Source organism: Eupeodes corollae, chromosome 1, assembly GCF_945859685.1.
Source record: "Eupeodes corollae chromosome 1, idEupCoro1.1, whole genome shotgun sequence".
Lineage (NCBI taxonomy): Eukaryota > Metazoa > Arthropoda > Insecta > Diptera > Syrphidae > Eupeodes > Eupeodes corollae.
In genome coordinates this window covers 128,953,202-128,981,183 of record NC_079147.1, presented here as the reverse complement: position 1 = coordinate 128,981,183, position 27,982 = coordinate 128,953,202, and the positions used below count along the sequence as shown (strand labels likewise).

The 27,982-nt window shown below is 37.0% G+C and overlaps 1 protein-coding gene across 3 annotated transcripts in view; it reads left to right on the top strand.

Moving 5' to 3' along the window:
• The first annotated feature begins 2,805 nt into the window (after nucleotides 1-2,805).
• The window catches only part of LOC129943523 (PAX3- and PAX7-binding protein 1), a 75,068-nt gene continuing 49,891 nt past the window's right edge, over nucleotides 2,806-27,982 (top strand). Inside the window, exons 1-2 of one of the 3 annotated variants that reach the window (XM_056053034.1) lie at nucleotides 2,806-3,244; nucleotides 26,415-26,722. In XM_056053034.1, coding sequence (XP_055909009.1) covers nucleotides 2,992-3,244; nucleotides 26,415-26,722 — 561 coding nt within the window. In that variant the 5' untranslated portion in view covers nucleotides 2,806-2,991. The remainder of the gene's footprint in view (nucleotides 3,245-26,414; nucleotides 26,723-27,982) is intronic. The other 2 variants (XM_056053033.1, XM_056053035.1) reach the window with 2 other exon arrangements.

Genomic DNA, 27,982 nt, shown 5'->3' with positions numbered 1-27,982 from the left:
AAAATAGACTAGTGGTTTGTTTATGTAATGTGTTGTAAATTATTTCAGCTGTGATTCTAAAAACTTTTCAGGACATCAGTGACAATCAACATCATCATATGAAGACTCTGAAAAATCCCAAAAACTCAGCTGAAATTTGTGAAAATTAAAAATTATAATGAGCATCCAAGACACCACTTGCATCAAGAGGTCTCATATAAATGTGAATATAAAAAATTTGAAATGTACCGTATCCACCTGCGATTTGTCATAAACTCAGGTAACCGGGACTCACAAGGCTGCTGCAATCGACATGATGCTGAATAAAAAAAAATCTTAAACTGTTTAAAACTGAGATTTGTGACTCGAAAAAAATGAAAAAGTTAAAAAAAATAAATTTTTGCCTCACTATCTGCTGATAGTGGGACACCACGTTGGGCGCCATTTTTGTAACGAGTTTTCTTGCGATGAGGTTCTTGCTGGCACATAAAATGTCCCTCACTAGCTCAAGAGTGGATTCGTTGACCTCCTCGTTAGCAACAAAAAATGCTCTCTACCCACCCTACCTTGTTTCTTTCTCGCTAAACAATCCCTTTTAATCACCTCCTCTTTTCCTCCTCCCTACCCTTTCATCTTCACTTCCTCATCTCCCTCTTTTTTAGGTAGACTAATTTTAATTACAATTCATGTTATTACCGTACCATAAAATCAATATAAAAAAAATATTCTTCTATTAATTCAAAACAAGAATAAATTTAAAAAGGAAAAAGGTTACAACGCTTGAATGATATATATATGTCAATGCGGACATGGACTACATGAACAACTTACCCCAAAATTCTCGACGCAGTGGCCACTTCCTCGATGAATCCTGGAGGTTCTGATAAGCAGTATGCACTTTTCTTTTTTTTTTTTTTTAAATCATACAAAAATTACCACCACTTTTTTTTGTAAAATTACTATTGAAATATTACTATTATAAATTCATATATAAGTATATGTATACATATATCTGTCTACGTAGACGTTATGATGCTGATATATATAAATATATATGCACTGTTTTGGAACACAATTATTTATTTAAAATTGATTTTTTTTGATTAATTAAGAAAATTGAAATAAAATTAACTTTTTAACTTAAGAAACTTATTTATACATATCACATGATGCACTTTTGCTCTTAAAAAATTTAAAAAATTGACGTTGACTTTAACTGCTGTCTTATTATGTGTTGTTGAACCTTGACTTTTCTTTCTAGTACTATTTCCTGAACCTTCATAAGAATAGGTATTCCTTTGTTCCTTTTTTCTGGCCGATATAATTTATTTTGACGACCTAGCTAGTTCCAAAAAAAACAATTTTTAGCGAACTGCCCATTTATGGCATTTTTATTATGCCAAAAATAATTAAGAAACCCTACCTTAGGCGGTTTAATAGTTTAATTCCTTTTAAGGAATGTGGTGGAGTATATATATATATAGATATATATGATTATATATATCTACTCTCCCTCGTATACTGGTACGTTCGTCCTAATTTCCTTAAATTTTAAATAAGTTCTTTATTCATTTAAACTTCACTCTATTGATGTAATTTACTTACTTTCAAACAAATTTAAATTTCCCACAGACTTAAGGATAACCGATTGGCCTAGACTGTTTTATAGGTGGGTACAGATATATATTTAAATAAATATGATAATAGGATTTCTGCTGCTCGTTTTGTTGTCTCTGGGGTGTCTTTGAATAGAAACTTCCTACCGACGCTTTTTCTTTCTGGACCTCATATTAACACCCACACACCTACTCCTACTTTTCCAGCCTTTGTTTCTTCCTAAGCCTACAACCATGATCCATAATGTACTTGTGGGTGAAAAGCTCCAGGTTTTTTTTACTCATGCAATGTTCTTCAAAAACTTGCATTAAAACCCTGTAATGCAACATGAATATGTTGCCATATGATGCGGCAACAAGGTTGCGATTTTCCACCCCCGATACATCCTATAATGGAGTGCTGAATGTCACTCAATTATAGCGCTGTCGAGTGACATTTACGTAGGAAAAGGAAAACATTACACACTACACACACATAAGACAAAAGATCTAATTTTAGTAGGAGCAGTACACCTATCCTAGCCTTAGAGCGAGAGGGAAGTCAAACTTTGTTTACAACTTGCAATTACAAACAGGCATACAAAAAAACATAAATTCGAAGCGTTCGTCGTCGGTCGGTGTCAAGTGGGTTTTAAAGTTTTCTTTTCGATTTCAAAAAATATCTATTCCATTAGAATAAATTTTGTGTAAACAAAAGCCCATTAGGTTACAATACTATAAATTAAATCGATAACTTTTACACCTCTGTACTGCAATTTCACTTACTTATTATTAAATGAAGTAAAATTGTATATACTCTCTTCATGTCGAAGGTTTTTGGTATGAAAAATAACAAATTATATTGATTATTGAAGTTGTGGAATTGTAATTTTTGACAGGTCACAAAAATTCTATAGGTGTTTTTAGTCCGATCCCCCGTTTTGCTTTTTTTTCACCACTCACATGTATTCACCGGTAGCGAATTTGAGAGAGTTCTTCTCGAATGGAATTTGTGGGATAATATATTATTTTCTTTGAACACCTCTGAACAGCTGACTACATCCGCCATTTTTAAATGTGGTGAGTATCACATATTCTTTCATAAGACTTTGTCGCCACATATTTTTTTATATGGCGTTAATACATGTGCAAGTTGGGTTGAAATCATAGCTTGATGGCAAAAAGAGACCACCGTCGAATTTGACTCTCTCGATTAGTATTCCTCTCTGGGTGTATATATTTTGATAAAGTGTACTGAATCTGAATTATGATCCAGTTCTTTATATTTTTGTTATACTCTAATAGATGTCAATTTAAGGCCGAAATCGAACCGACATACATCTTATTGAATTATATTCTTTCAAAATAATACAAAGCGTAAAGTTGTAGTAAAATTTTGAAAATCAGTAAAATTTGGATGTTTAAGATGTCACTTTTTCGAAAACCCAAAAAAACTATACAACGTCGTGTTTTTTCAAGATTTGATGATGATGGTGACAATCTTACGAGAAATAATTCAGAGAAATCAATGCAAATGGATGTGGAAGAGCAAAATTTAAATTATAAGAAAGGAGGTACATGTTATGGAAAGAGAATTAAAAATGAAAAGTTTAGTCGAACGGACTGCAAAACGTCTAAAACGAAATCGCTGTTAAGTTTTGCTGATGACGGTAAGTGTCTATGTATTATTCTATATGCCTATGTTAAAACTATATTTATAAAATTCTAAGAAAGATTCAAATTTTCTTTTCTTATAATTATATTTTAGCAATTTTTAACCAATGCCAGAGCGGAATACAAATATTCAAATGAATATGTTTTTCATTCTCTTGAAATATAGCTCTGTTTGTTGTCATCCTTCCATTAACGCATTTTCAAGTTCAAATTTACTGGCAATCAAACGCTTTTTTTACGTTTGTGCAATTTTTTGTATGTTCGATAGGAAATAAGTCCAGAGATTGTGGTAGGTGTGGAAGCACATACGTTATATGCTAACCAGAAATGCACGCCCTGATGCATATGTTGCTAAAAGTTAAACTATCGCGAAAGATAAAGCTCTTTGTAACTTTTGCTTAGGTTTACAACGACAACGAAACAACGACAGATTTAGTCTGTGTATATTGCGGTGGGTGAAGAACCAGCCAAACCTGTAGCAGCCATGCAGACTACGAACATAAATTTTCTATTCAATATCAATTTTATTTTGTTCCTAACTCGCTCATTGGACCGACAAATATAACATTTTCTTTCTTCCAAAAGAGTTATTCCAGCAATTGTATGTATTGCCTTTATAATTTCTATCGCGTATTCAAATGGCTTTTTTCGTTTTACTTTTGAAATCATACAATTTATTAATTGATTGTTGTACCCAACATTGTAAGTAATCGTTTTAGTGATACAGGATAATTTAAAGGTTTTTCCCAAATTGTAGTACAAATTGACACTTTTAAATCTTTACTCACAAATAAAATGATGCACTAGCTCCAGATAGGTTCGGTTTATTTAAATACTATCCCAATCGTCGCATATAATTTGTCTTGTTTTGTATATTAAAAATTATCTTCCGGATTCCATGTGTTCTCTCTTTTGACGAAATTTGTACATTGTAACCTAGTTATAATTAGAAATGGTTTGAGATTTGTATTGTACAAAATTATCTAACTCTGGTATTACGCAGAGCATGTATTTAATGCGCATTAATCGGCTATTTTGTTTTGAAGTGTCATTCGGTGATGCGCGCGATATTACACGAAAACTTTTCGGACAAATTTAATTTGTATTTCCATTCCATGAAGTACTCGTCGTTTGGAAAGAACGCCCCGAAAATAAAATTGTCTTGCAATGTAACTTCGAAGAAGTTTTATCACGAAATTGTCATTGTTGTTGATTCGATCCCCGTTGTATAGGCCATCGTTGGAAAAGTAATGAACTATCATCGGCCGTATTAGAGCCATGTTGCAAATTACCTCCACTCTGGGGTCAAGCCGATTGCTGTAAAAAAGCCGTATCGTCAGACCGAAGACTTCTCTGTCCCTGGTTAGAGCAGCATTTATATATCGATCGGAATAAAAATACATTTTTACACGTATCCTCCGTGGCCCTAACCAACAAAATCTGGAATAGAATTGTTTCCGACTTCTAGACGTTTGTTTTCAGTGTCTAGTCGTTGCAATATCGGTGAGTCCTACGCACTTACCGTCATGCCACGGGTATTACAATATAATTACAATATACCCTGTCTTTGCAAAGGCCATCCCTCCTTATATTTTAAAAGCAATAACTCACCTCTTGAAAACCATTGTCGTGATTGCAGTGTTTCGTTCTACATGGAGAAGTCCAAAAATTATCCCATTTCTTAAGGGGGTATTCTGGTCTAGAGACATGAATTTTATGTAATTTTTGAAGTGCTGTAAAAAGCAAGCTACAATTTTACCATCAATTTTTTTATACATTATTTATTCACATTAGAAGCATACAAAAAAAAATAAAAAAAGTAAAAAAAAATAAAAATTCCGTTAGTTATCAGCTGATAGAGTAGTGCGTCTCAAAAATTTGGTGCGTGACCATACCCACGATTTTAACTCTCCTAGAAATCTGAAATCAAAAACTAAAAAAGATTATTAATCTACAATAATGTCGCAATGTCTGGAACTACGGAAAAGTTACAAACATTTTTTTTTACAAAATGGCGGCTGTCTAAAGAAAAATACAAAAAATTTACCATTTTTTTGAACATTCTTCGATTTGTTAAAAATAGTAAAAATAAAAATTTGGGGATGGCCGTAGTTCCGGACGTAGACAAGTCCCTAAAGAAGACTTTCTTCAAATTTCAAGTAAATCGGTTCGGCAGAACCTGAGAAATCGTGGGTATCAGATTCAAAAAGACAGTTCTGAGAAAAACGCGTTTAAAGTACCCCATTATGTCTTTTGTTCTATTAGTTGCAGCCCAACCGATTTGGATGGCTGCTCAGCAAAATACTTATTTCTCCGAAAATAATTTGAATTTGGGAAAATCCTCTAGTAGACATATTCTTAAATAGTTAAACTATGAAAATATGAAAAGAAAAAAAATCGATTTTTTTTAATTTCTAGACCAGAATACCCCCTTAAGAATTAAACTGAATTTATACCGAATTACCATATTTAGAATATTAAATTCCCATGAAGCTTGGTAGATATGTACGCTGACGATTTTCAAGTTCGAAAAAAAATCAATGAGAATTTAAAGAGAATTTTGAACTGGTCGCAAACTAAACTGTTTTAATCCAACTAAATCAAAGTGTGTAGTCATTTCAGGAACATCTATTAATACCTCGTATTTTCCCCAATTACTACTGAACAACTCTAAATCTGCAAAAAATCTCGGTTTAGTATTTAATGTAACACTTCCTTGGAATGATCACATGTTTAAGAATATTGGGACAAGTCAACCAATTACACCGATTAAAACAAAAATAATTCTCGAAAAAACTCTAATATTACCAATAATACACTTTTGCAACAGACGCACGGACTGCTGCTTTTCGATTGTTGTTGTCATTCGCAATTCAAAATTATTGGCGTCTACAGTTCCAGTAAGGTTGAACTACTTAGTGAACACCTTATAGGGCTTCAACGACTTACTCGGAGCCCAGGCCTATAAGGAGCGGTTTATCCGGCTCCCCGTCCTTGGAGTTACACCTAGGGACTGGCCCTCCAGGTTGGGGGTTGTGCCGTCGAGCTGACTTCCTGACCACGTAAAAAATACCTTAGTTGCGAAGCACCAACGAGCCTCGAATACGGACGGATTTACTGTTGACAACCCACGGAAACGAAATAAGGACAACGAACTTCGGATCTGTAGGCAGAGGAATGCTAGGTCCCTTAACAGACTACGTGAAGCCGAACGATTAGCGGGAACCCTAAACTGCTGCAAGGCAGATATTACCGCCATCTAAGAAGTGCGATGGGATGGACCGGGCAAACGCAAACTAGGAGAATGCGAAGTATACTACGGCGACTTCTACCGAGAACAAAGACAACGTCTATTTGCGTGACGATTTGTTGTTGGAACTGGACTCAAACAAAAAGTCTTGCGTTTCAACAGTGTGAGCGAGTGCATCACGACAATCCGCTCAAAGGCTAAATTCGCCAACATAAGCCTAATATTAGCGCTACCCCAACAGAGAAGAAAGATGGAGACACCAAAGACATATTCTTCGAGCTCTTGGAAAAGACATATGAGCAGTGCCTGGCTAAAATCGGGAGATACAGCCTGCACGACACCACCTCCAACAACGGATTCAGGCTGATCGATTTCACTGGTGGGCGAAACGTTCTGGTAGCCAGTACGCAGTGCACACATCTGTATGTCCATAAGGGAACATGGAAATCTCCTGATCAATCAACTGTCAACCAGATTAATCACATTGCGATCGACGCACGACACCTCTCCAGTATACAGGGTATCCGAACTTTCCGAAGGGCCAACATTGACTCGGAACACTACCTCGTTGTAGCCAAGGTACGGCTACGGATATCCCGGTCCAAGCCAAAACAAGGAAGTACTTTGAGAAGTTTCGACGTAAGACGGCTACAATCTCAAGAGACTGCCATGTCCTTTTGCGATCGAGTCTCTAATAACCTCTTAAGGTGTACTGAAAACCTATGGCACCTTGCCTTTAGAGATGCCGCCTCTGAAGTGCTAGGTTTCACACGGCCACAACAGCGAAACCCCTGGTTTGACGACGAATGCCGGCAAGCACCCTCAGCGAAACAACAGGCATGCAAAGCGGCGCTGCACAGAAGGACCAGAGCTGCTTGCGCGAAGAAGAGAGAAGATGGTGAGTGGAGGAGAGGATATAACGACGAACTGTACGGGCTGTACAGCGACACGACCTAGTTAACAGAATTAAAGTCAAACGGCTTAGATGGGTAGATCGTGTAGAATGAATGGACATTAACGCTTCAGCCCGGAAGGTCTTCGAATCGAATCGTGATGGACGGCGCAGTAGTAGAAGACCGCGACTCAAGTGGCGCACGAACGTGTGAAGACCTCAACCACCTGGCCGTGCGAAACTGGAGACAGCTAGCTAGGGACTGAGCTGGCTGGAGACGCATGTTGGTTAGGGCCCAGTTCCACCCGGGCTGTAGCGCCACCTAACATACAATGCCTAATTTCGAAAAATTGAAATAAACCTTGAATGTTTTCCTGATAGATTTTGGAAATTTGTTAATTTTTAGAAGAAAATATGTGGTCACCGCCACTTTATGACTAAATCGACATCAAATGGTAATAAGCCGAGGATTGCAAACAATTTTGTATAGATAATAATTTCGTAATCCTAACACATCAACCACTGTTTTAAAATTTCCCCACTTACGTCTATCAATTTCCGTATAATACTGTCTTTAATAGTATCCTACAATTTGAAGGATATTTTAGTCCTGGTCCCGAAGGTATACCTTCATCCATTTTTTAAAAATGCCACACTTAGCACACCCTTTATGTGTTCTTTTTAACACGTCTTCAAATAACTCGCTTTTTCCTTTTATTTGGAATACCTTTTTTATGATACCAGTACACGAAAAAGGTCCTAAAAACGAAATAATGAACTACCGACCAGATAACCAGGATGGTTTTGCTAAAAAGCAAAATGTTTTATCAGCAGCCTAGTTTAAGTCTTATATTTAAAGTATGTATTATATTAATAAGAATTGTTACGTTAGTATTTAAAGAATTATAATAATAACTAATATAAAATTAATCAGTCACCGTCTAGCTTTCATAGCGATCACTTGTGTTGACAATTTTCTCTATACAGTAGTGGTTATCTCTGTTAGTCTCTCTATCGCAAATATCTTTCTCCTTCCCTCCTTTTGAATTATTATTTTTCTACAAACCGCGTGTTAAGTTTTTTGGCGCGTGAAACTTTGTCCCCATTTATCAAAATGTCGGGCCCGGGGCCTGGAAGAAAAAAAAGGGAATCAATTCGAATTGCTAGCGGAGCACCGAGATTCATTCCTTTTCGAACCCAGTGCTGCAAAGAAAATGAAAAGTTCTTCGACCTCTAACTTCCCCTTACTCCCTAATGTGTCCAACCTAAAGAACCCCAGATTTATCTTAATTTCTCCTAAGGATGAAAAAAAACAACCCCTTTCAGAAATAAGTGTGTTCATTCTCAACAAAGCTATTGATGGTGTTAGCAAGGAATATGAAAACATCTCTCTACTCAGAGATGGAAATATATTAATCCTAACAAAATCACAGTCAATTGCAGACAAATTCCTTAAAATATCAAATCTTGGCCAAGTCCCTGTTACGGTTACACTTCATTCCAGTCTCAATTCATCGAAAGGCATTGTATATGCACCTTGCCTAATCAACATAAAAGAAGAAGAAATTGTGAATGAACTGAAACAGCAAGGTGTAACAGATGTGTATAAATTGCAAAAGAAAACCGATAACGGAATGCGTCCTTCGGGGCTAATGCTGTTCACTTTTGATCGATATAACTACCCTCCCACAATCGATATTGCTTGGTATAAAACTAAAGTGCAAGAGTACATCCCAAATCCGATGAGATGCAAAAATTGCCAGATTTTGGGACATACAGCAAAAAGGTGCACAAATAAAAAAATATGCGAAATTTGCAGTCTCTTAGCTCATGAAAACCTAGAATGCACACAAATCAAGTGTGCCAATTGCAGCAATGACCACGCATCTTCATCCAAAACCTGTCCTAAATACCTTCAAAGTAAAGAGATCCTAACAATAAAAACTAGAAATAAGTGCAGCATGGGAGAAGCCAAGTGCATTTATGGACAGCAAAACTTAATTCAATCAAATTTAAATTCCCAAACCTATGCATCCAGAGCTAGAGAAGCTCAAAATATCCAGGAGAAAAATATCCCTAGCAAAAATCTATCCAACTCAACAAAAAACAAAAACATGGAAAAAGATATTCAAATAACATCCACATCAACAAACAATAGCAAAACAACCCCCATTACAACCAACTCAATCACAAAACCTAAAATAACTTCCGAATCTCAACCCAACTCAGAAAATGCCACAAAGGCAACAACAGACTCTATCATTCCAAAAATTCCACATCGTCCACTTCCTCCTAGACCAGACACTCACAACAAAAACCCACAACATACTTCACACAACCAATCATCTCAACTTTCAACAACCACATATAATTCCCCGATATCAAAAATTACAAATACCGAAATAGAAAACAAAACATACTTCATGTCCACATCTGATAATGATGACAATGAATAAAAACACAAGTAACATTCCTTACACAAGGTCGTGGGTGCCCCTGGAGGGAGAGGGAACGAGGAATTCAGGTGCAGAGCCTCCTTGTCCTCGCTCCAGCCAGAGAAATTCACGGCCGACAACATTTGATCAACAACAAACCTCATCATCAACAAACCAATATCAAATTCATAATAACTCCACAGTAAACAGTAGCAAAAAAATTAATATAAAAATTCTCCAATGGAACATCCAAGGTTACTTCAACAATCTCCCAAGCTTGGATATCCTTGTAAAAAAATACAATCCTGAAATAATCGCTCTACAAGAAACTAAAATTCCCACAGACAAAGCACCCGCAAAATACAAAAATTATACAGCTTATTTTAATAATAAACTCCACGATAGAAACAAAGATGGTACTGCCATTCTAATTAAATCTAATATACCGCATACATACACAAGCTGTCCAAACGGAATACTAACCCAGACTCTAAAAATCCTCTTAACCCAACCACTTACAATTCAAAATATTTACAGGCAATCAGATCATAACTTAACTCAGCAAGACTACTCAGATCTGGCTGTAAATCACTTGTCACATGGAATCCTGCTTGGCGACTTTAATGCCAATAACACAATGTGGGGATCCCCGCATACTAATAGTGCAGGAACAGTGATAGCCGAATGGTTACAAAATTCTAACCTTGTGTTGTTGAACGATGGTTCCCCGACCCATTTTTCAACAAGAAACACCTTCACTGCTATAGATTTGACACTTGTGTCACCGTCAATAGCAGCAAACACCTCATGGAAAACCCAAGATTCCTTGGAAGGAAGTGACCACTTCCCCATAATAATAGAAACAGGCTCAACATATTCCTTAGCCCGCAAATTTGAACCTAGATTTTTGGAAAGAAAAGCCAATTGGCTAAAATTTTCCAGGGACGCAGTTCAAATTTCGACCAACATTCCCATGTCACTTAATGTCAACAAAGAAGCGGCAAATGTAAGAAAAATCATAAGGCGGGCTGCAGCCACCACAATTCCCACTTCTCATCCTCCCTGCAATGTTAACCAACCCATCTGGTTCAACAAAAACATAAAAAATCTAATCCTTGAGAAAAAAACAGCTTGGTTTAATCTGAAAAGGCATCCCTCTACCACTAACATCATTACCTACAGACGTTTGGCAGCAAAGGTCAAAAGAATCGTTCGAGAAGCAAAAAAAGACACGTGGAAAACATTTTTGGACTCAATCAATCCAACAATGGACTCCAAAACACTTTGGAACAAAGTGAAAACCATAAACGGTAATCACACACGTTGTTCCATCACTGCTATTCGACACAACATGGCTTCCATATCCGATCAAACCGATATTGCACAACTTTTCGCAGCTAAATGGGCTGGGTACAGCGCTGATGCAAACTTTTCGGATCAGATCCTGCAACAAAACAACTCACTTTCATTTTTCTCCTCCTTAACATCTTCAAGTGCTGCTTTAATTACTATCCCCGAGTTGAGGAAATCATTAAGTCTCACAAAAGGGTCAAGTCCTGGTCCAGACAAAATAACTTTTACCATGCTTAAAAAATTGCCATTAGAGGTCTTGTGCAGACTAGCCAACCTCTATAACAACATCTTAAAAAATGGAACATTCCCTCATGAGTGGAAAAAAGCCTACTTAATCCCAATACCTAAACCTAATATGGATTCCCAATCGTTAGATAGTTACCGCCCAATCTCTCTGCTCACTGTTCTATCCAAATTATTTGAAAAAATAATTGGAAATAGAATAAAATGGACAATAGAAGAACGCATTAATAGTGGACAACACGGCTTTAGGCCTGATAGAGGAACGCACACTCTGATGCACATGCTTGATCAAGCAGTACATTCAGAGTTGGCTGCACAAAAACATACAGTACTCCTGTCCATAGATCTGGAAAAGGCATTTGAAAGAGTAACTGTTTCAGGCGTAACAAAACAACTTAATGACTGGGGTCTAGACTCAAACCTATTGAACGTCATCATTTCATTCATGTCGAATCGAATAATAAAAGTAAGAGTCAACGGATACTATTCATCAGATCACAAAATCGATAACGGAGTTCCCCAAGGGTCACCAATTTCAACAATTTTGTACAATGCCTACGTAAATTCGCTATTAAATGAGCTAAATACTAAGGCAAGCCAAATTAAAGCAACCTTAGCTTTTGCTGATAACTTTTTTATTTTAGGCTCTGGTAAACCAGAAGAAGTTAATAACGCTCTCAACCAATGCATACAAAAGGCTCAAACATGGTGTCAAAAATATGGTGCAAAATTACCCATGCAAAAAATGGAAGCCCTACACGTATGCAGGAAAAGATCTTGCCCAGGAAGTCCAATAACACTTAATAACTCAACCCTTGCACTTAGCCAAAAAATGAGAGTCCTTGGTCTTGTCTGCACAAAGACATGGAAATGGCAAGCTCACGCCAAGTTCGTAGCTGATAAAATGAATAAATCTCTAAACCTACTCAAAATTATTTGCCAGAAAAACAAAGGTCCTCACATGAATACGGCTGTGAATATAGCACAAGCTCTTATTAGAGGAGCAACACAACACAATATATCCATATATTCACACTGGACAAAAAACAACGACAACCTTATTCAAATAAAAATCAATGCCTTAATAAGAAAAGCTTGTGGAGCCTTGCCATCAACACCAATAGATGCACTATTGGCAGAAACCAACACGCCTTTCTTTTTTAACATGAAAAAAGTTGCACAGTCAAGAATTGTCATTAAAAGCATAACAGACCACAAACATCCTCTGCACGATATTTGCAAAACAGGCTGGGAAACCTCGAACAAATCAAAAATTAAAAGCTCTCTCTTCAACTCCATCCGACACCTTAAATCCATCAATATCCCCCTTCCAAAAACCCCCTATTACGACACAGATGTCACTCCTTGGTTATTTCCAAGAAGCACTATCAACACATCGTTAGCCCAATCACAAAAAGAACAAACCTCACCCGAAATCTATCGACAAAAATTTACTGAAATAATATCGATAGGAAACTTCGACTGCATACTCTACACAGACGCTTCTAGAAAGGATGATAATACTGGTTATAGTGTATATAGACATGACAACAATTGCAAAAAAATACTATTGCAAAAACTCACGACTCCAAACCAAAGCGCCTTTGTTGGAGAAATGATGGCATTGGTAGAAGCGTTTGAGTTTGCTAACAAAACTCACGAAAAAACAGCTATATGCAGTGACTCCCTAAGTGCTATTCGAAGTGTGGCCAACAATAACAACAACAAACCGATCATTCATTTACTACGTTCCATCATCCGGTCCAACTATCCTAGAATACACCTTATATGGTCCCCTGGCCACGTCGGAATCTTGGGTAATGAAAAAGCAGACGCCGCAGCTCGTGAAGCTATCAAAATGCCTTTGGAATTCAGCATACCACCTTTCCCATCATCTATGCTCAATTTAGTCCTAAAGGATATTAATCAAGCAAATGAAACCCAATGGAATAACTCTACTTCGTTTTTGAGAAAGCACAAGACTACATTAGGGCGAGTCACTTATCATGAATCGTTCAACCGAATACAATCCGTACAACTTTCTCGAATGAGGCTCGGACATGCATTGTTCAACAAAATGTATCTATTCAAAAAAGAAAATCCTCCTACTTGCACATTTTGCCAGGAAACTCTTAACATCCAACATGTACTGCAATCCTGCCCTTTAACTAGAAGTCACTTCAATCACAACATTCCACCTTTACAAACTCTATTCGATACAACCAAACCTCCAGACGCATCACATCTTTTCCCACTTTTAAACAAACACAAAATAAACCAAATATAAAATTAAAACAATTCCTAATACTAATTAATACTAATTCCTAAATTACATCAACCATAACCCTATAACATAATAATACTCTATTATACAAGTTCCTATTATTGTAATTACTTTACATCAGCCACTTATGGGCTTAGATCCCCGGCTTTATGTGTTCCGGACGATGTAAATTTATTTGCATTGTACCTGTGATAATAAATAAATAAAAATAAATAAAATTAATGTTGGAACCCACAATAATTTATGCGAATGTATAGCAATTGGAAAAAATCAGACTGACCATAAACGTACAAAGCACATATGTAGATACCAAATATCATTTTATAATAGAAAAGATTCAACAAAAGATAATAATAGTAAAATATTTTCCAACAGGTGAAAAACAAGCTGAATGTTGACAAAACCACTATGAGCTGTAATGTTTGGGCTTAAAAGAGACAAAATTAGGCTTTCATCAACAAAAGTCGAACAAACAAAACATCAAAGCAAAACTATATTGTAATATGATTTTTTTTGTTTGAGTAAGAGTATTGAATTTAAAAAAATAAAAAATATATGTTATTATAAAAATCTAATGTGGCATCACTGAATAAAAATAAAACACTTTTCATTGTGAACTACACAATATCAGTCAAGAAAACATAGTAATATAATAATTTGGATTTTAAACAGTGAAATCCTTTCTAATACTCTAAAACGTAGCGTTGTAGAAACAACATTAAAAGAGTTTGAGTGTTTGTGTTTTTAATTAAAATCTAGTAGAAATCGGTCGCAATGACGATTTCAGTTTGGGGATAATGGCCAACGATTCTTTGAATGGAGTCCATAAAATTTCTGTCCAGATTTGAAGTTCGATAGAAAGAGAAAACATAAGTGGATGATGTGCGTATTTACCGTAAAGTTTAACCACATATGAGCATACTGTAGCTGAAGTTGGTATGCAACATCATCTCCACATGTACGGCTAATCCATGGTGGGGAATAAATAATGACAATTAATTATATTAATTTACAAATTATCGGAATCTTCCTGTTTATCAAAGTGTGAATACATGCATATGGAACTCAAATTCTTTCTAAGACCACGAATGTTGCTCAGGTCCACTTTGAATTCACGAAATAATCCAATATTCGAAACTAACAAAATTCAATTCGGAGAATAGTTAATATATGATCTAACTATAATACAATTTGATTTTTTTTTAGAACAGATGTCCATAAGTATTATGCCTTAATCCGCAACTGTTTAACTAATTATCACACATACTAATATATCAAACAACATATTCACCTAGTTTACAAGGAGAATTGAATCAGGATTTAACGCCGTATATACCGGTATCAGATCGATATAGGATTACTCGATGCGATCTTACAAAATGAGGTGAATCGAATAGAGTTATTGGAATGGTTAGTATACAGAGGGGGGGGGGGGGGGGGGGGGGGCGTCTCGAAACCTACCGCGTGCTGTTGTCATGTGTTCTTTCTGTCTGTTGTTCTTTCTCTTCTGTCCTTATATCTTGTGTTGTTAGCACCTTACATAGTCTAGTCGCTCAGGGTGCTGTTTTCTTTCCTCTGTAATTTATGTGCCGATTGGCGTGAAATTTAATGTAGATAGAAGTTACCCTCAACAGAAACAAATAAAACCCAACTTCGACGACGAAGACGATTATCTAGATCGAAATCTCAATTCAATTTCGATTTGATTCCTTGATCTCCTCTTGTAACCAGGATTGACTCAGTCGTTGTACGTAGTGTATAGGTGAAGAAAAACCAATCATTAAGCTTATATGACTGTGTCAAGTCGAGGGAAGTGAGAGAATGGTTACCCATTATATTGTGTGTGGGTTTTTTTTTACTTGCGATATATAGGAAATACGAAAACGAGATTTTAACCTTGTTGAGCGTTTCATTTAGACTAAAAATAACAGTTATATCTATACAAATTTGTTGGCCATACTATAAATATATTTAATCTAAAATACCAAATTTTTTTTTTTTACAAATTAATTAACAAAAAAAAAAAACGCTCTAACGATTTTGGAAAAAAAAAATTATCAATCAAGGCTTTTTTCATTCATCAAATGACATTTAAATTTTTGAAGCCAAATTTATTTTAATATATTTTTCGTGTAGTGCACTTTATTTTATTTCCCATTTCTTTGGTTTGTTGGTAGGTATTTTTTTTTTTATTCGGGCACTGCCTCTAGGTTTTTTGTTGGTAGGTTAATTATATTGAAGGTTAATTTTTTAAAATTTAATTTGGACACAACCCTCCACATGCACTTTAGTTAAAATTGATTTTCACGACGCGGAGTTTGATGTATTGACACATTTATTGGAACAATAAACAACAGTGAACTTTAGTTGGGGAAGGTCCCCCTGTGTTGTGCGTCCGTTGCGCATGAGCGTCTTGTTCGAGTCTTGTGCCTAATCGTGATTTTTGTCTAATTGTTTCCCCTAATCTTAAATGTTAACATACAAAAAAAAATAAAACAAATAATCAATAACAAAACGAAACAAAAAAATAGCAAACAAAATATAAAGAGTAATGAAAAAAAACAACAAAAATAAAAAAAACAATAAATCACGCCACACCAAATCAATTACAATAAAACAAAAACAACAAACAACCAACAACAAAGAAAAATAATACGTATCATGATAAGCCAACTCAACATAGCACAGTGAGTACCATCCTTCACTTTCCCCTTTTCTCGTACAGTCGCATGGCTTAGCATGTGTATCAAATTGCATTGTGTTTAATAACTAATGCAATTGATACACAGACTACGTCATCGTTGATAGCAGATTGTTGACAGCAAAAATTTTACTGTTTTGCATTAACAGGGCCGGATTCGATTCTTGTCACTACTAAGGCATAACTGCTTGAACAGAATGGTGTAGCTGTAGCTGTTGCCTGTAGCACTGTCAAAGTTAAAAGATACGAAAATAGTATACATCGAGACAATGAGAAGCTGTAGCTGTAGCTATAGCAGTAGCTGCAGCGCAAGTTGACTCAACTTTAACTTTTGGCGACGCTGCAAGCTACATTTGAGATGATAGATGGGGGAAACCCATTTCATTCTTTGACTTTTCACTTTTTTTTTGGGAGCGTTCAAAGAATTTGAGAATTTTTTCGGGTTTTGTAACTTTTTTATAATATGCTACCATACAAATTCAGTTCAAATATAAATTTCATATGCGTTGAACATGCCCGAATAAATTTCCTGCGCTACACCATTGTGGTCGACCTTTGCTACATTAGTAAGCGTTTTTATTGACAGCTTATACTACAGCGATTTTCTTAGCTACAGCTGCATCTCATTCTGTTCAAGCAGTAACACTAGTAGTGGCATCGAATAGCATTCTGTAGTTCAACGCAGTAATATTTTTCTTATAGTCTTCGTCTGTTTTGGTTTTTGTTATTCTTTTATATGCAATGACTGGACATTTCAGGGTAGATTATTGTAATATTCATGGGCTTAGAGCGAATTTTCTTTCTGTGTACTCCCATACTGCTTTAAATAGGCCAGCTATTTTGGCACTAAGTGAAACCCAAGTGGGAATTCTTTATTCAAGGGTATAACTTGGTGCCATTATTCTTTTCTCACCATGGTCTCGCCATATACATTAGGAATGATGTTGCTTATCAGTTTTTGCCACAATATGGTCTCTGCACCAATTCCTTTTTCAATTTTATGTGGTTTAAATTTTCCGTGAACAAGCAAATCATTCACTAGACAGAGTATCGTGAATTTGAATCTTTGTCTGATTCCATCCAAAGAATTGTTTCGTCCTATCCTCGCAGCGAAATCGTTGTTACGGGCAATTTTAATGTACACGATTCTTCATGGCTTCAACATTCGGGCCAGTCAACACCAGAAGGAATGTGTGCTGAGATCTTCGCTGAGTTAAACCACCTAACTCAGCTGGACAACGAGTCCACTCGAATATCGGAAGTGGTAGGAAGAAGAAAACACTCTTGACTTGTTTCTTACCTACGACCCTGGTATGTACACTATTAGTGTCCTATCTCCTCTAGGCACATCTGACCATTGTGTCATATCAGTAAATTTCTCGTGTAAAAACTCTCCAGTTAAAGAAAGAGCTCCTAAGAGAACCGTTTGGCAATACGAGAAAGCCAACTGGGACGGTCTCAATAATTACTTCAGGATCATTAATTGGTCACTATGTTTTCTCGATAGTGACGTTGACGCCAGCGCTGATATGATCACAAGTTTGATTCTCCTGGGAATGAGAAGTTTTATCCCGAATAGGGTTAAAAGCATCAGACTTAAGTAAAACGCATGGTTCGATGCGAGCTGTAAAGAGGTTATTAGGGTTAAGAAGGTAATTTTCCGTTGTTTTAAAGCCAATCCAACTGAGGAAAACCGGAATAAGTGCAAGCAAGCCAGAAAGGCCTGCAACGCCCATATTCGACGGTCCAAATTTGTACATGACCAAAAATTACGGCAAAAAATACTGCAATGTCCCAAAGGCAGTAAACATTTTTGGCCATTTGTAAAAAATATGAGGAATTCTTCCTCTTCCTCGGTTCCCTTTTTAATTATCAGCTCAAGAAATATCTTGAAAAACGGAAGCTTCTTAATGACCGACAGTATGGCTTTCTCACAAACAAACAAATCTTTACCTAGTTTTGGAGGAAGTAATATTATTGCACTAGATATTTCAAAAGCATTTGATAGGGTTTGGCATCAGGCTCTCTTATCCAAAATGCGTGCTTTCGGTTTCCATGAATCCCTCCTTCATTGGATTAGTAATTACCCTTTGAATCGTTCAATACAAGTTGTATTGGATGCATTCAAGTCTGAAAACCACAAAATAAATGCTGGTGTGCCCCAGGGCTCTGTTCTATCTCCAACACTCTTTCTCATTTTTATAAATTATCTCCTGTCTGCAACATCTAATTCAATACATTGGGTCGCTGACGATAGTACTCTTAGCTTTTCATATTCGTTTTCAGATTCACACCCCTCTTCTTCGGATGTGGAACTGCAACGACAAAATATGATAAGCTCATTAAATTCCGACCTAAACAGCATTATACAATGGGGAATAAGAAACCGCGTGGAATTTAATGCTTCGAAAACGCAATGCTGTCTTGTATCGTTAAAGCGAAATATACCCCCCTGCCATTATCCATAAATTGCATCGAGGAAACTGAACATCTGGATATTCTTGGTATGTGTATCACCAACCAACTTTTGTGGAACGATCACATAGGCGATGTCGCCAAAAATGCCGCAAGATGCTTGGGCGATGCAAGAAGTTTTTCTGCCCCTCTGATCTGGCTGTTATTTACAAGACTTATAAAAGTAAAACTCCCATATCTGGGCTGGTGCTCCTGCAACTTACTTAAGCCTCTTGGATAGTATTGAACGTAGAGCATTTAGATTGATTGGTGATATTACCATCATAAGATCATTTACGTCACTTGAACATCGTCGAAATGTTTTTTGTCCCACGCTTTTTTACCGTTATTTTAATGGTTTATGCTCTAGAGAAATAGCCAGCTGCATTCCCCCCCTTAAACAGTTCAACCGTAATACTCGCGCTTCTATGAATGCTCATCAATATACCCTTGAGCCCATCTTCGGTCGTACTGTCAAGTACAGAGATTCGTTCTTTAGCCGTACTATGCGAATGTGGAATGCCTTGCCACACTCTGTCTTTCCCAGCTATTGCAATATTCAGAAATTCAAAACCAATGTGCACCGACATCTCCTTTCAACCCCTCTCTCCCTTTCCTAGTGCTCACACTGTGTCTACATAATAGGGTAATATATCCCATTGAGTGTGCGCTTATTATATAAAAAAATGGTGGATGGGCAATTATTTTTTATTTTATTAAACTGGATTTGTTTTATGAACAAAGCAAACAACAATATTGGCAAATAAAATATGGGATTCGACCTTTTTTGCTTTCATACAAGTGAATGCTATATCTTACTTAACTTGGATTTCACCTCATTGACCCAACCTTATAAAAAACATAAATCCAATTTCACTCCCTTATGCAATTCCCCTGATTTACCACCAATCTGAACTGTGAAAAATCACAACCTTATCATCACACATCTAACCCTGATAAAAAACCACAGCCAAAGAAGGAATTGCTTTTCTGAAAAGAGGCATTCCTCATAGCAATGAACATATGAACTCACATATTTTAAATTTAGCAATTGAGGTACAACTATTAATCAAATTCACTCTGGTTTCCATTTATATACATCCTGATCAATATATATAATCAATCAAATAAATACTGCCGTTATTACAGAAGTTGACATTAATTCTTGGAGTCAAGCTAAGCAATCTGGCAAAGGATTCCAAGTAATTATAACCTCATAATTTATTCTTGATAATGGTTCCCCTACATATTTTTTTAAATGACTTGTCATCTAAAAACAGCTCCCCTTATATTAACTAAGAGACTAACTTACTGCAAATTTTTCGACGCCTCAAGTGGAATTACTTCGTCCATCAGTCCTACTTTTTAACTACTAGTTAAGTGCATTGAAGCGAATAATAAACAAATAATTAATCTGTATGACATAAGTGACTGCTTTGCCAGTACTTAGTCAAACCTTTTCAAATACGATAATTCCACTAGCAAATTCAATACACTAAAACGACTTCTGGAAAAGGTAATTTCCAAAAGGCTTATGTGGTTCATATAATCGAAAAATCTTACTAGCCCCAATCAAGTTGTCTTCAAAAGAAACAAAAGCTACATGCTACTTTACATACGCTAATGCATCACAAAAGCCCCATCGGAGAGTAGGTAATCATGTGAGCATTTTGTCACTAGTATTCAAAAAGGCTTTTGACAGGATGGGTATTTATCAAATCCTACTTAAAAGTTTAGTAAACTACTTACTTACTTACTTAAGGTGGCGTTACAGTCCTGTGTGAACTAGGGCCTCACTCAACAAACTTCTCCATCTAGCTCGGTCTCTAGCTAGATGTCTCCAGTTTCGCGCTCCAAGTTGAGTGAGGTCACCTTCCATTTGTGCGCGCCACCTGATCCGCGGTCTTCCTGTACTGCGCTGTCCTGTGGGTGTGGATTCGAAGACCTTCCGGGCCCGAGCATTGGTTTCCATGCGCTCTACGTGACCCAGCCATCTTAGTCGTTGGACTTTTACCCTTCTGGCTAAGTCTACGTCGCTGTACAGCTCGTCGTTCCGTCTTCTCCTCAACTCCCCTTCGATGCATACGGGATCGTAGATCACACGAAGAACTTTTCTCTCGATGCGATCCAAGACGCTTTCATCCGCTTTTGTCATAGTCCATATTTTTCTGCACCGTATAGCAGGACGGAAATGATAAGGGTCTTATATAGCAACACTTTGGTACCTCGAGAGAGGACTTTACCACTCAATTGGTTTCTTAGTCCAAAGAAACAGCGGTTAGCAAGAGTTATTCTGCGTTTGATCTCAGCGCTGGTGTTGTTTTCTGCGTTTACAGCGTAGCCCAGGTAGACGAAGTCCTTGACTACCTCAAAGTTACGTCTGTCGATGGTGACGTTGGTGTTGTATGTCCTTTTTTGGCGACAGCATGTACTTTGTTTCGCCCTCATTAACAGTTAAACTCATTTTTGCCGCCTCTGCCTCAATACTCACAAAAGCCCCATTGACATCACGCTGAGTTCTTCCGATTATGTCAATGTCATCAGCATATGTCAGTAATTGGACAGACTTTTGAAAGGAAGTGCCTCTAGTGTTGACGTGTGAGCTCTGCACTATTCTTTCAAGCAAGATGATAAGGACCTATCAGGTTGTTGACGATGGGCTTTAGACGTTCACACATTAGGGCAGAGAAGATTTTATAGGCGATGTTAAGTAGACTGATTTCTCTATATGGTGCAGTTTAGAGGGTCTCCTTTTTTCAGGATCGGGCAAACAATACTGACGTTCCATTCATCGGGCATGCTTTCTTCCGACCATATCTTACAGATAAGTTGGTGCATGCTCCTAACCAACTTATCTCCAGCTGCTTTAAAGAGCTCGGCATTCAAGCCATCCGCTCCAGCGCCAGCGGCTTTATTAGACTTCAGCTTAGATATGGCAATGTTTACTTTGTCTAAGTCGGGAGGACGGGATTGTTGGCTTTCATCGTCTATGTTGAATAGATCATCCTGCCTGACAGCGGAATTCAGTTCGTCTTCACCGTCTGCAGAAGTGGTACTGCGGTTCCAATATGATGTTTCCACTTTCGTCTTTGCAGCCTTCGGTTCTAGGTTTATGTATCTGTAGGAGCTCGAAGAACATATCTTTGGTGTTGTCGTCCTTCTCTTCTGTGGGGGCGTTCGCGCATATCATGCTAATGTTGTTAAATTCAGCCTTGATGCGTATGGTCATGAGGCGCTCATTGATGCACCTATAGCTCAAGACTTCTTGCCTAAGTCTGGCTCCAATGACGAAGCCGCATCCAAATAAGCGCTGTTGATTTTCGTGGTAGCTGTCACCATAGTAAATATCGCAGTTTTTCATACTCTTTTTGCCCTGCCCATCCCATCATATTTCCTGGATGGCAATGATATCTGCTTAATAGCCGTCTAGAGCCTCCGCTAATTCTTCGGCCGCACGTGGTCTGTTAAGGGACCCAACATTCCTCGTGCATATCCGAAGTTCGTTGTCCTTTATTCGTTTGCGTTGGTTGTCAACAGTAAATCCGTCCGTATCCGAGGCTTGTTGGTGCTGCGCAACTATGAAAGCTTTTACGTGGCCAGAAAGTCACCCCGACGCACAACCTCCAACCTGGAGGGCCAGATCCTAAGTATAACTCCAAGGATGGGAAGCCGGATGAAACCGCTCCTTACAGGCCTGGGCTTCGAATAAGTCGAAGAAGCCCTATAAGGTGTTCACTAAGTAGTTCAACCTTACTGGAACTGTAGACGCCACCGTTAATCCATCTCGGGAATTCCTCCGCTGCCGTCTGGATAAGGAGAGGTGCCTTAGTGGAAACACCTCTCCCCACCTCTCTCGTTTGCTGCCCCCAACAACTTTCCACTGGGGTTGGAACCCAATCTCCAGTTGATCTACTAGACACCCGATGTTCACCACGTGGAGGTGAGAGTAGGAGTTGATAGACAGAGGTTGGTTTTGAGAAAAACCTGTGAACGCTTGTGTCCTCTTGAATGCACATGTCTAGCATTTGAACATCTAATATAGTAATAAATCTTGTGCACATATGAAAACACTATGTAATGTAACAAGATATCTAGTAATAGTCTTCTTATCTACGGCAACTCTCCTGAATAAATGATAAACAACATCAAAGCTCCTTACGCTCAAGCTGTGCGCAGAAACATAAGTGCTTTCCTAATTACTCCAATACGTAACATAATGTTCTAAAGACCAATGCAAAGCTTTTTATCAAATTACCTTCATCCAAAGTTATATTATCGGTAAAAAATCAAAGCTAAAAAAAATCTTTGTGTGAAAAACAGATACCATCAGCTATTTACACAGCAATAACAACGGGCAAGTTAAGAGAATGCAAAAAATAAATTAGGTGGCTCAAAAGTCAGTTGGGAACTAGGGTATGATGACTTACAACTCTCAACCATTCTTGTGTGCGAGTAATGTTGTCAGGGATGGAGTTTTCATCCGATTCTGATCTCCTAAATTGGGAGAGCACTTTTCATGAAAAAATTTACTCTTGGAGGATAAGTAATTCCATGTAAGAGGCATTAACCGTGAAAAAAAAAACTTTAAAAACCTTTGGCATGACAGTCCAACGCACTAACCATTACGCCACGGGTATTAGTCAATGGATTGACCTGTTATAAAATTCGAGAAATATTCACCAGCAAGTCCCTCATGGAGCATTGAAGTGTTTCATTTATCATTGATAAAGCAGAACATGTGAAAAACAACACCTCTTTTAATATATCGTTTTCTGTTTGGAGATATGTATTATTGATCCTCTATGGTCTAAAGGCTGAAAAAAATAGTGTTTACAGACGGTTCCAAAATCAAATATACCACATCGTTCGCATTAAGTTATGAAGATGGTTCCCTTTTGGTCGTAAAAATGCTGGACCACACCGATCCTCTTTTCACCGCCAAACGGTAGAAATTCTCAATACTGCAGCAATAACTACAAAACTGTTTCGTGATATTTTCTGATACTTTAGCTGTCAAAATTCCGATAATGGTACAAATATAATTAGTCAAATAAGATACTACCTTATTAACTTCGGTTCAAAAATATAGCTTATGTGAATTCCTGGACATAGCGGCATTCTAGGAAACGAACATGCTGATAAAGCAGCTAATGATGCCTATTTCTTTCCAGTATGTTCTTATCCTACACTGACTAAACAAGAACTATTGCGTGAAGTTAACCGTAAAGTTAAGGAACGAGCTTAACGACTGGCACAACTATCAGCACTACCACAAACATATGAACATAGATAAATCACGACCTTTGTACCACACCTCTAAGCCGATGAATACATAAAATTACATAAATTTAAAATATAAGTAGCTACATAAAGGTATTGTTCAAAAATTCCTATTAAACAATTGTTATTTTCATAGTAAAATTTGTATTGTTACTTAAGAGGCAAGAAGCCTCAGCAGCTTTCCAATGTTAACATGTACGAGTACATTTTAATTTACAGTTAATATTTTTTAACAATAAAAATGAATTATTATTACCCGTGGCATGATGGTTAGTACGATGGACTGTCCCACACGACTTGGATGTAAGGACACTGAAGTCGTCAATAAAAAATGTCAATCTGTTGATTAAAGAGAACTACAGGTTATCAATTAACAAGTACTGGGACCGTAAGATCCAGTCAGATAATTCCAGTGACCCTAGTATGTTCCCTAAAATCAACAAAGTATTCAGAAAAAATAACGATATTGAAGTTCCGTGTCTGCAAAAGAACTGAAGAGAACAGGGACGTACTCAGGACAGAACAGATCTAGAAGAATCCATCTTCGACGATGACTTTTATATAATTAAAGATCCGAAGGAAAAAGTGGAGGCGGTGGGAGCTGCTTTCCAGCAAGTGTACAAGGTGAATGTTAGCATTCGCCCCAATCACGACCTGGAAAACAGAGCCCTACTTAATCACTTTTACCTTCGAAATGATATCACACAATAGCGATCTGAGAACCGCGGTTTCATTAGGTGCAATGACGATTCATTGGCAAATGCCATAATCGCCGAGCAAACGAGAGCAAGTCCCTTGTTAGTGACGAAGGTTGAGCTTCAGCTCATCTTCAATTCAATAAAAAATAAAATGTCAGCAGGTGTAGATGGTATATCCAACGTTGTACTACGACATTTCCCAAAGGAAGCAATTGATATTTACACCACACTCTTCAACAATGCACTGAATAATGCATATTATCCAGTGCATTGGAAGCTCGCTGTGGTTCATCCTTTTTCGAAAAAGGGAAAGGACATCTCCAACTCGTCAAATCTTCTGTCGATAAGTCTTCTTCCGCGCACCATCTAAGTTTTCGAAAAAATCATTAATAAAGGTCCTGTACAACGGGGCTCGAATCAACAGAATTGACAACTTCGTGATAAAACTCGTTCAATTTAATTTTCGGAACGTTCTATCCGAACGACGAGTATTTTGAAAGTGCACGCTTGAGCGGCTTTATTCCACCAAAGGCATTACTCTTGTTAGACAGATTCGGTCTGATACAGGATAGATTGGCAGTTCCGCTAATCTACCACGTCAGACAACGAACCTTAGATAGGCGACTCCTGTACAATCGGGACGTCATGTCACAAGGCGGAGCAGAACTCCTTCGGTTCAGTAGGGCTGTTTCAAAACGGGACCGAACTGATAGGATGAAGCAGGAGAACCAGTTTTGGTGGAAAAAAAAATAAAAAAAAAAAAGAAATACAAACAAATAAAAAAAAGCATGGAATACAAAAAAAAAAAGACAACAAAATATGTAAAAACAAAAATGTTAGATAATTACATTTGCTGCTGTGGTTGTTCTAGTTTTAGGTAGAATAGGTAGTTTAAACTAGCTTTAAGTTTTATTTAAGGACCTAATTTTAAGTAGTTTGTAAGTAAAAATAAAAAAGGATATTGGTATTAGTTTTTTTAAATTTTCTAACGAATACAAAAATAAATGAAATTGAATTGAAGTTAAAATAGATCTTAGCGCCGAAAGGCATTAGTATTAAGTATTATTGTTTAACTTAGAGTGTCCGTATGGGACCATTAAGTAAGTTGTAAGTTATGGATAATTAGGCTAGTTTTGTGAATTTTCGTCTAGCTTTAAGATAGGTTAAAGATTGAATTAATAAAAATGAATTAAAAAAAAAGTGCGATGAACTGTCATGCGAAAGGTCTTGGGTTCGATCCCTGCCTATGTCACCTAAAGTTTTTTTTTTCACGGGTACTGCCTCTTGCGAGGAATTTACAAACTCTCCAAGAGTAATTCTTGTCATGAAAAGTGCTTTCGCAAATTTGCCGTTCAGATTGGGCTTAAAACTGTAGGTCCCTTCCATCCCTGACAACAGTACTCGCACACAGGAATGGTTGAGAGTTGTAAGTCACTAGGCCCTAGTTCTCAAACGGACTGTTGCGCCACCCAATTTATTTATAATAATGAATTAATTCAATTATTTTTTAAAAGATCTTTAAGAACTACAACTGTCATTCTTTAACTTGCACTTATCTCAAAAAATTTTGTTACAGATGAAGAAGATGAGATTTTTCAAGTCCGAAAATCATCTCATAGTAAAAAAGTCATGCGTATGATGAATAAGGAGCGACGTAAAAAAAGAGCAAAGGAAGAAAAAAACAACGATCACGAATCCGTAAACTATTCACCACAGCGAGAGCATGAGAATGACAAGGGAACGGAATCTTCAAATGACGTTTTAACTACTATCTCTAATGGTGATAAAAAATGTCTACAGACAACAGCGTTTGTTTTATCAGAAGTAAATAAAAGTAAAAAATCTGATAATATTGAAACCGAAATTCGTACAGATGACTTTGTGGTAAGGTTTTCTAACTTTTAATTACAAAATAAGCACTTGAGTCAAGGCTCATTTGCATAATGTTTTTGAAGTGCTTAGACTTTTTCAAAAAAAAAAAGCTGCACAAATTGCATTGGCTAGTAAAATTTAGTTGTTTTTAATAACTTGGAATTCAGAAATTTTTACAAATTATGAAAAAATTAATTTGTATAAAAATAGAAAATTATTTTAAAATTCAAAGTAAAAAAAAGATATACAGCGATTTAAACGTATTTTGAAATTAATAGCATTCTATATTTGTAGATTACTGAGAAATTTCCATTCACATTCGTTTCATAATTTTAAGGTTTTGAACATTGTTTTTTTTTTTTATAATTAACACTAAAAAGGTTTTGTTTCCTTAATATGCCAAAGAAACAGTGTGGGCATTAGAAAAAGAAGGAAGGGTTGGATAAGAAATGTCGATGTTCTTTGATTTTGAATTCCTGAACATTACAACGACAGGGAAAGATAGAGCGTGGCAAGGCATACCACATTCGCGTTGTACGGCTAAAAAATGAATCTCTGTACTATAGTACGGCCGAAGTTGGGCTCAAGGGTAAACAGATGGGCATTCATAGAAGCGCGGGTATTACGGTTAAATTGTTTGGGGGGAGGAATGCAACTGGCTATTTCATAGTCCATTTAAATAACGATAAAATAAGGTGAGAGAAGAAACGTTTCGTCGATGTTCAAGTGACGTAAATGATTTGATGATGTTAATGCCACCAATCATTTTAAAAGCTCTTTTTTGAATACTGTCCAAGAGGCTCAAATAAGTTACTAAAGCACCAGCCCAGCGATGAGAGTTATATTCAAGTTTCGGACGAATATAGGTTTTGTAGATTGTAGCCAGATCAGAGGGCGAGAAAAATTTCTTGCATCTTCTCAGAAAACCTAGACAACTTGCGGCATTTTTGGCGACATCGCCAAGAGGAGGAGGGTTGTGAGTTTGGAAACGGATATTAAAAGCTGAGAGTGCTATTGCCAGCGATACAATGTTTTGGATTAGAAGTAGCAGACAGGAGATCATTTATAAAAATGAGGAAAAGGGTCCGAGACAAAACGGAGCCCTGGGCACACAAGCATTTATATTATGGGTTTCAGACTTGAATCTGTCCAAAACAACTTGTATTGAACGGTTCGAAAGAAAATTTCTAATCAAACGAAGAAGAGATTCGTCAATACCAAAAGCACGCGTTTGCGATAAAAGATCAAGATGCCAGACTTTATCAAATGCCT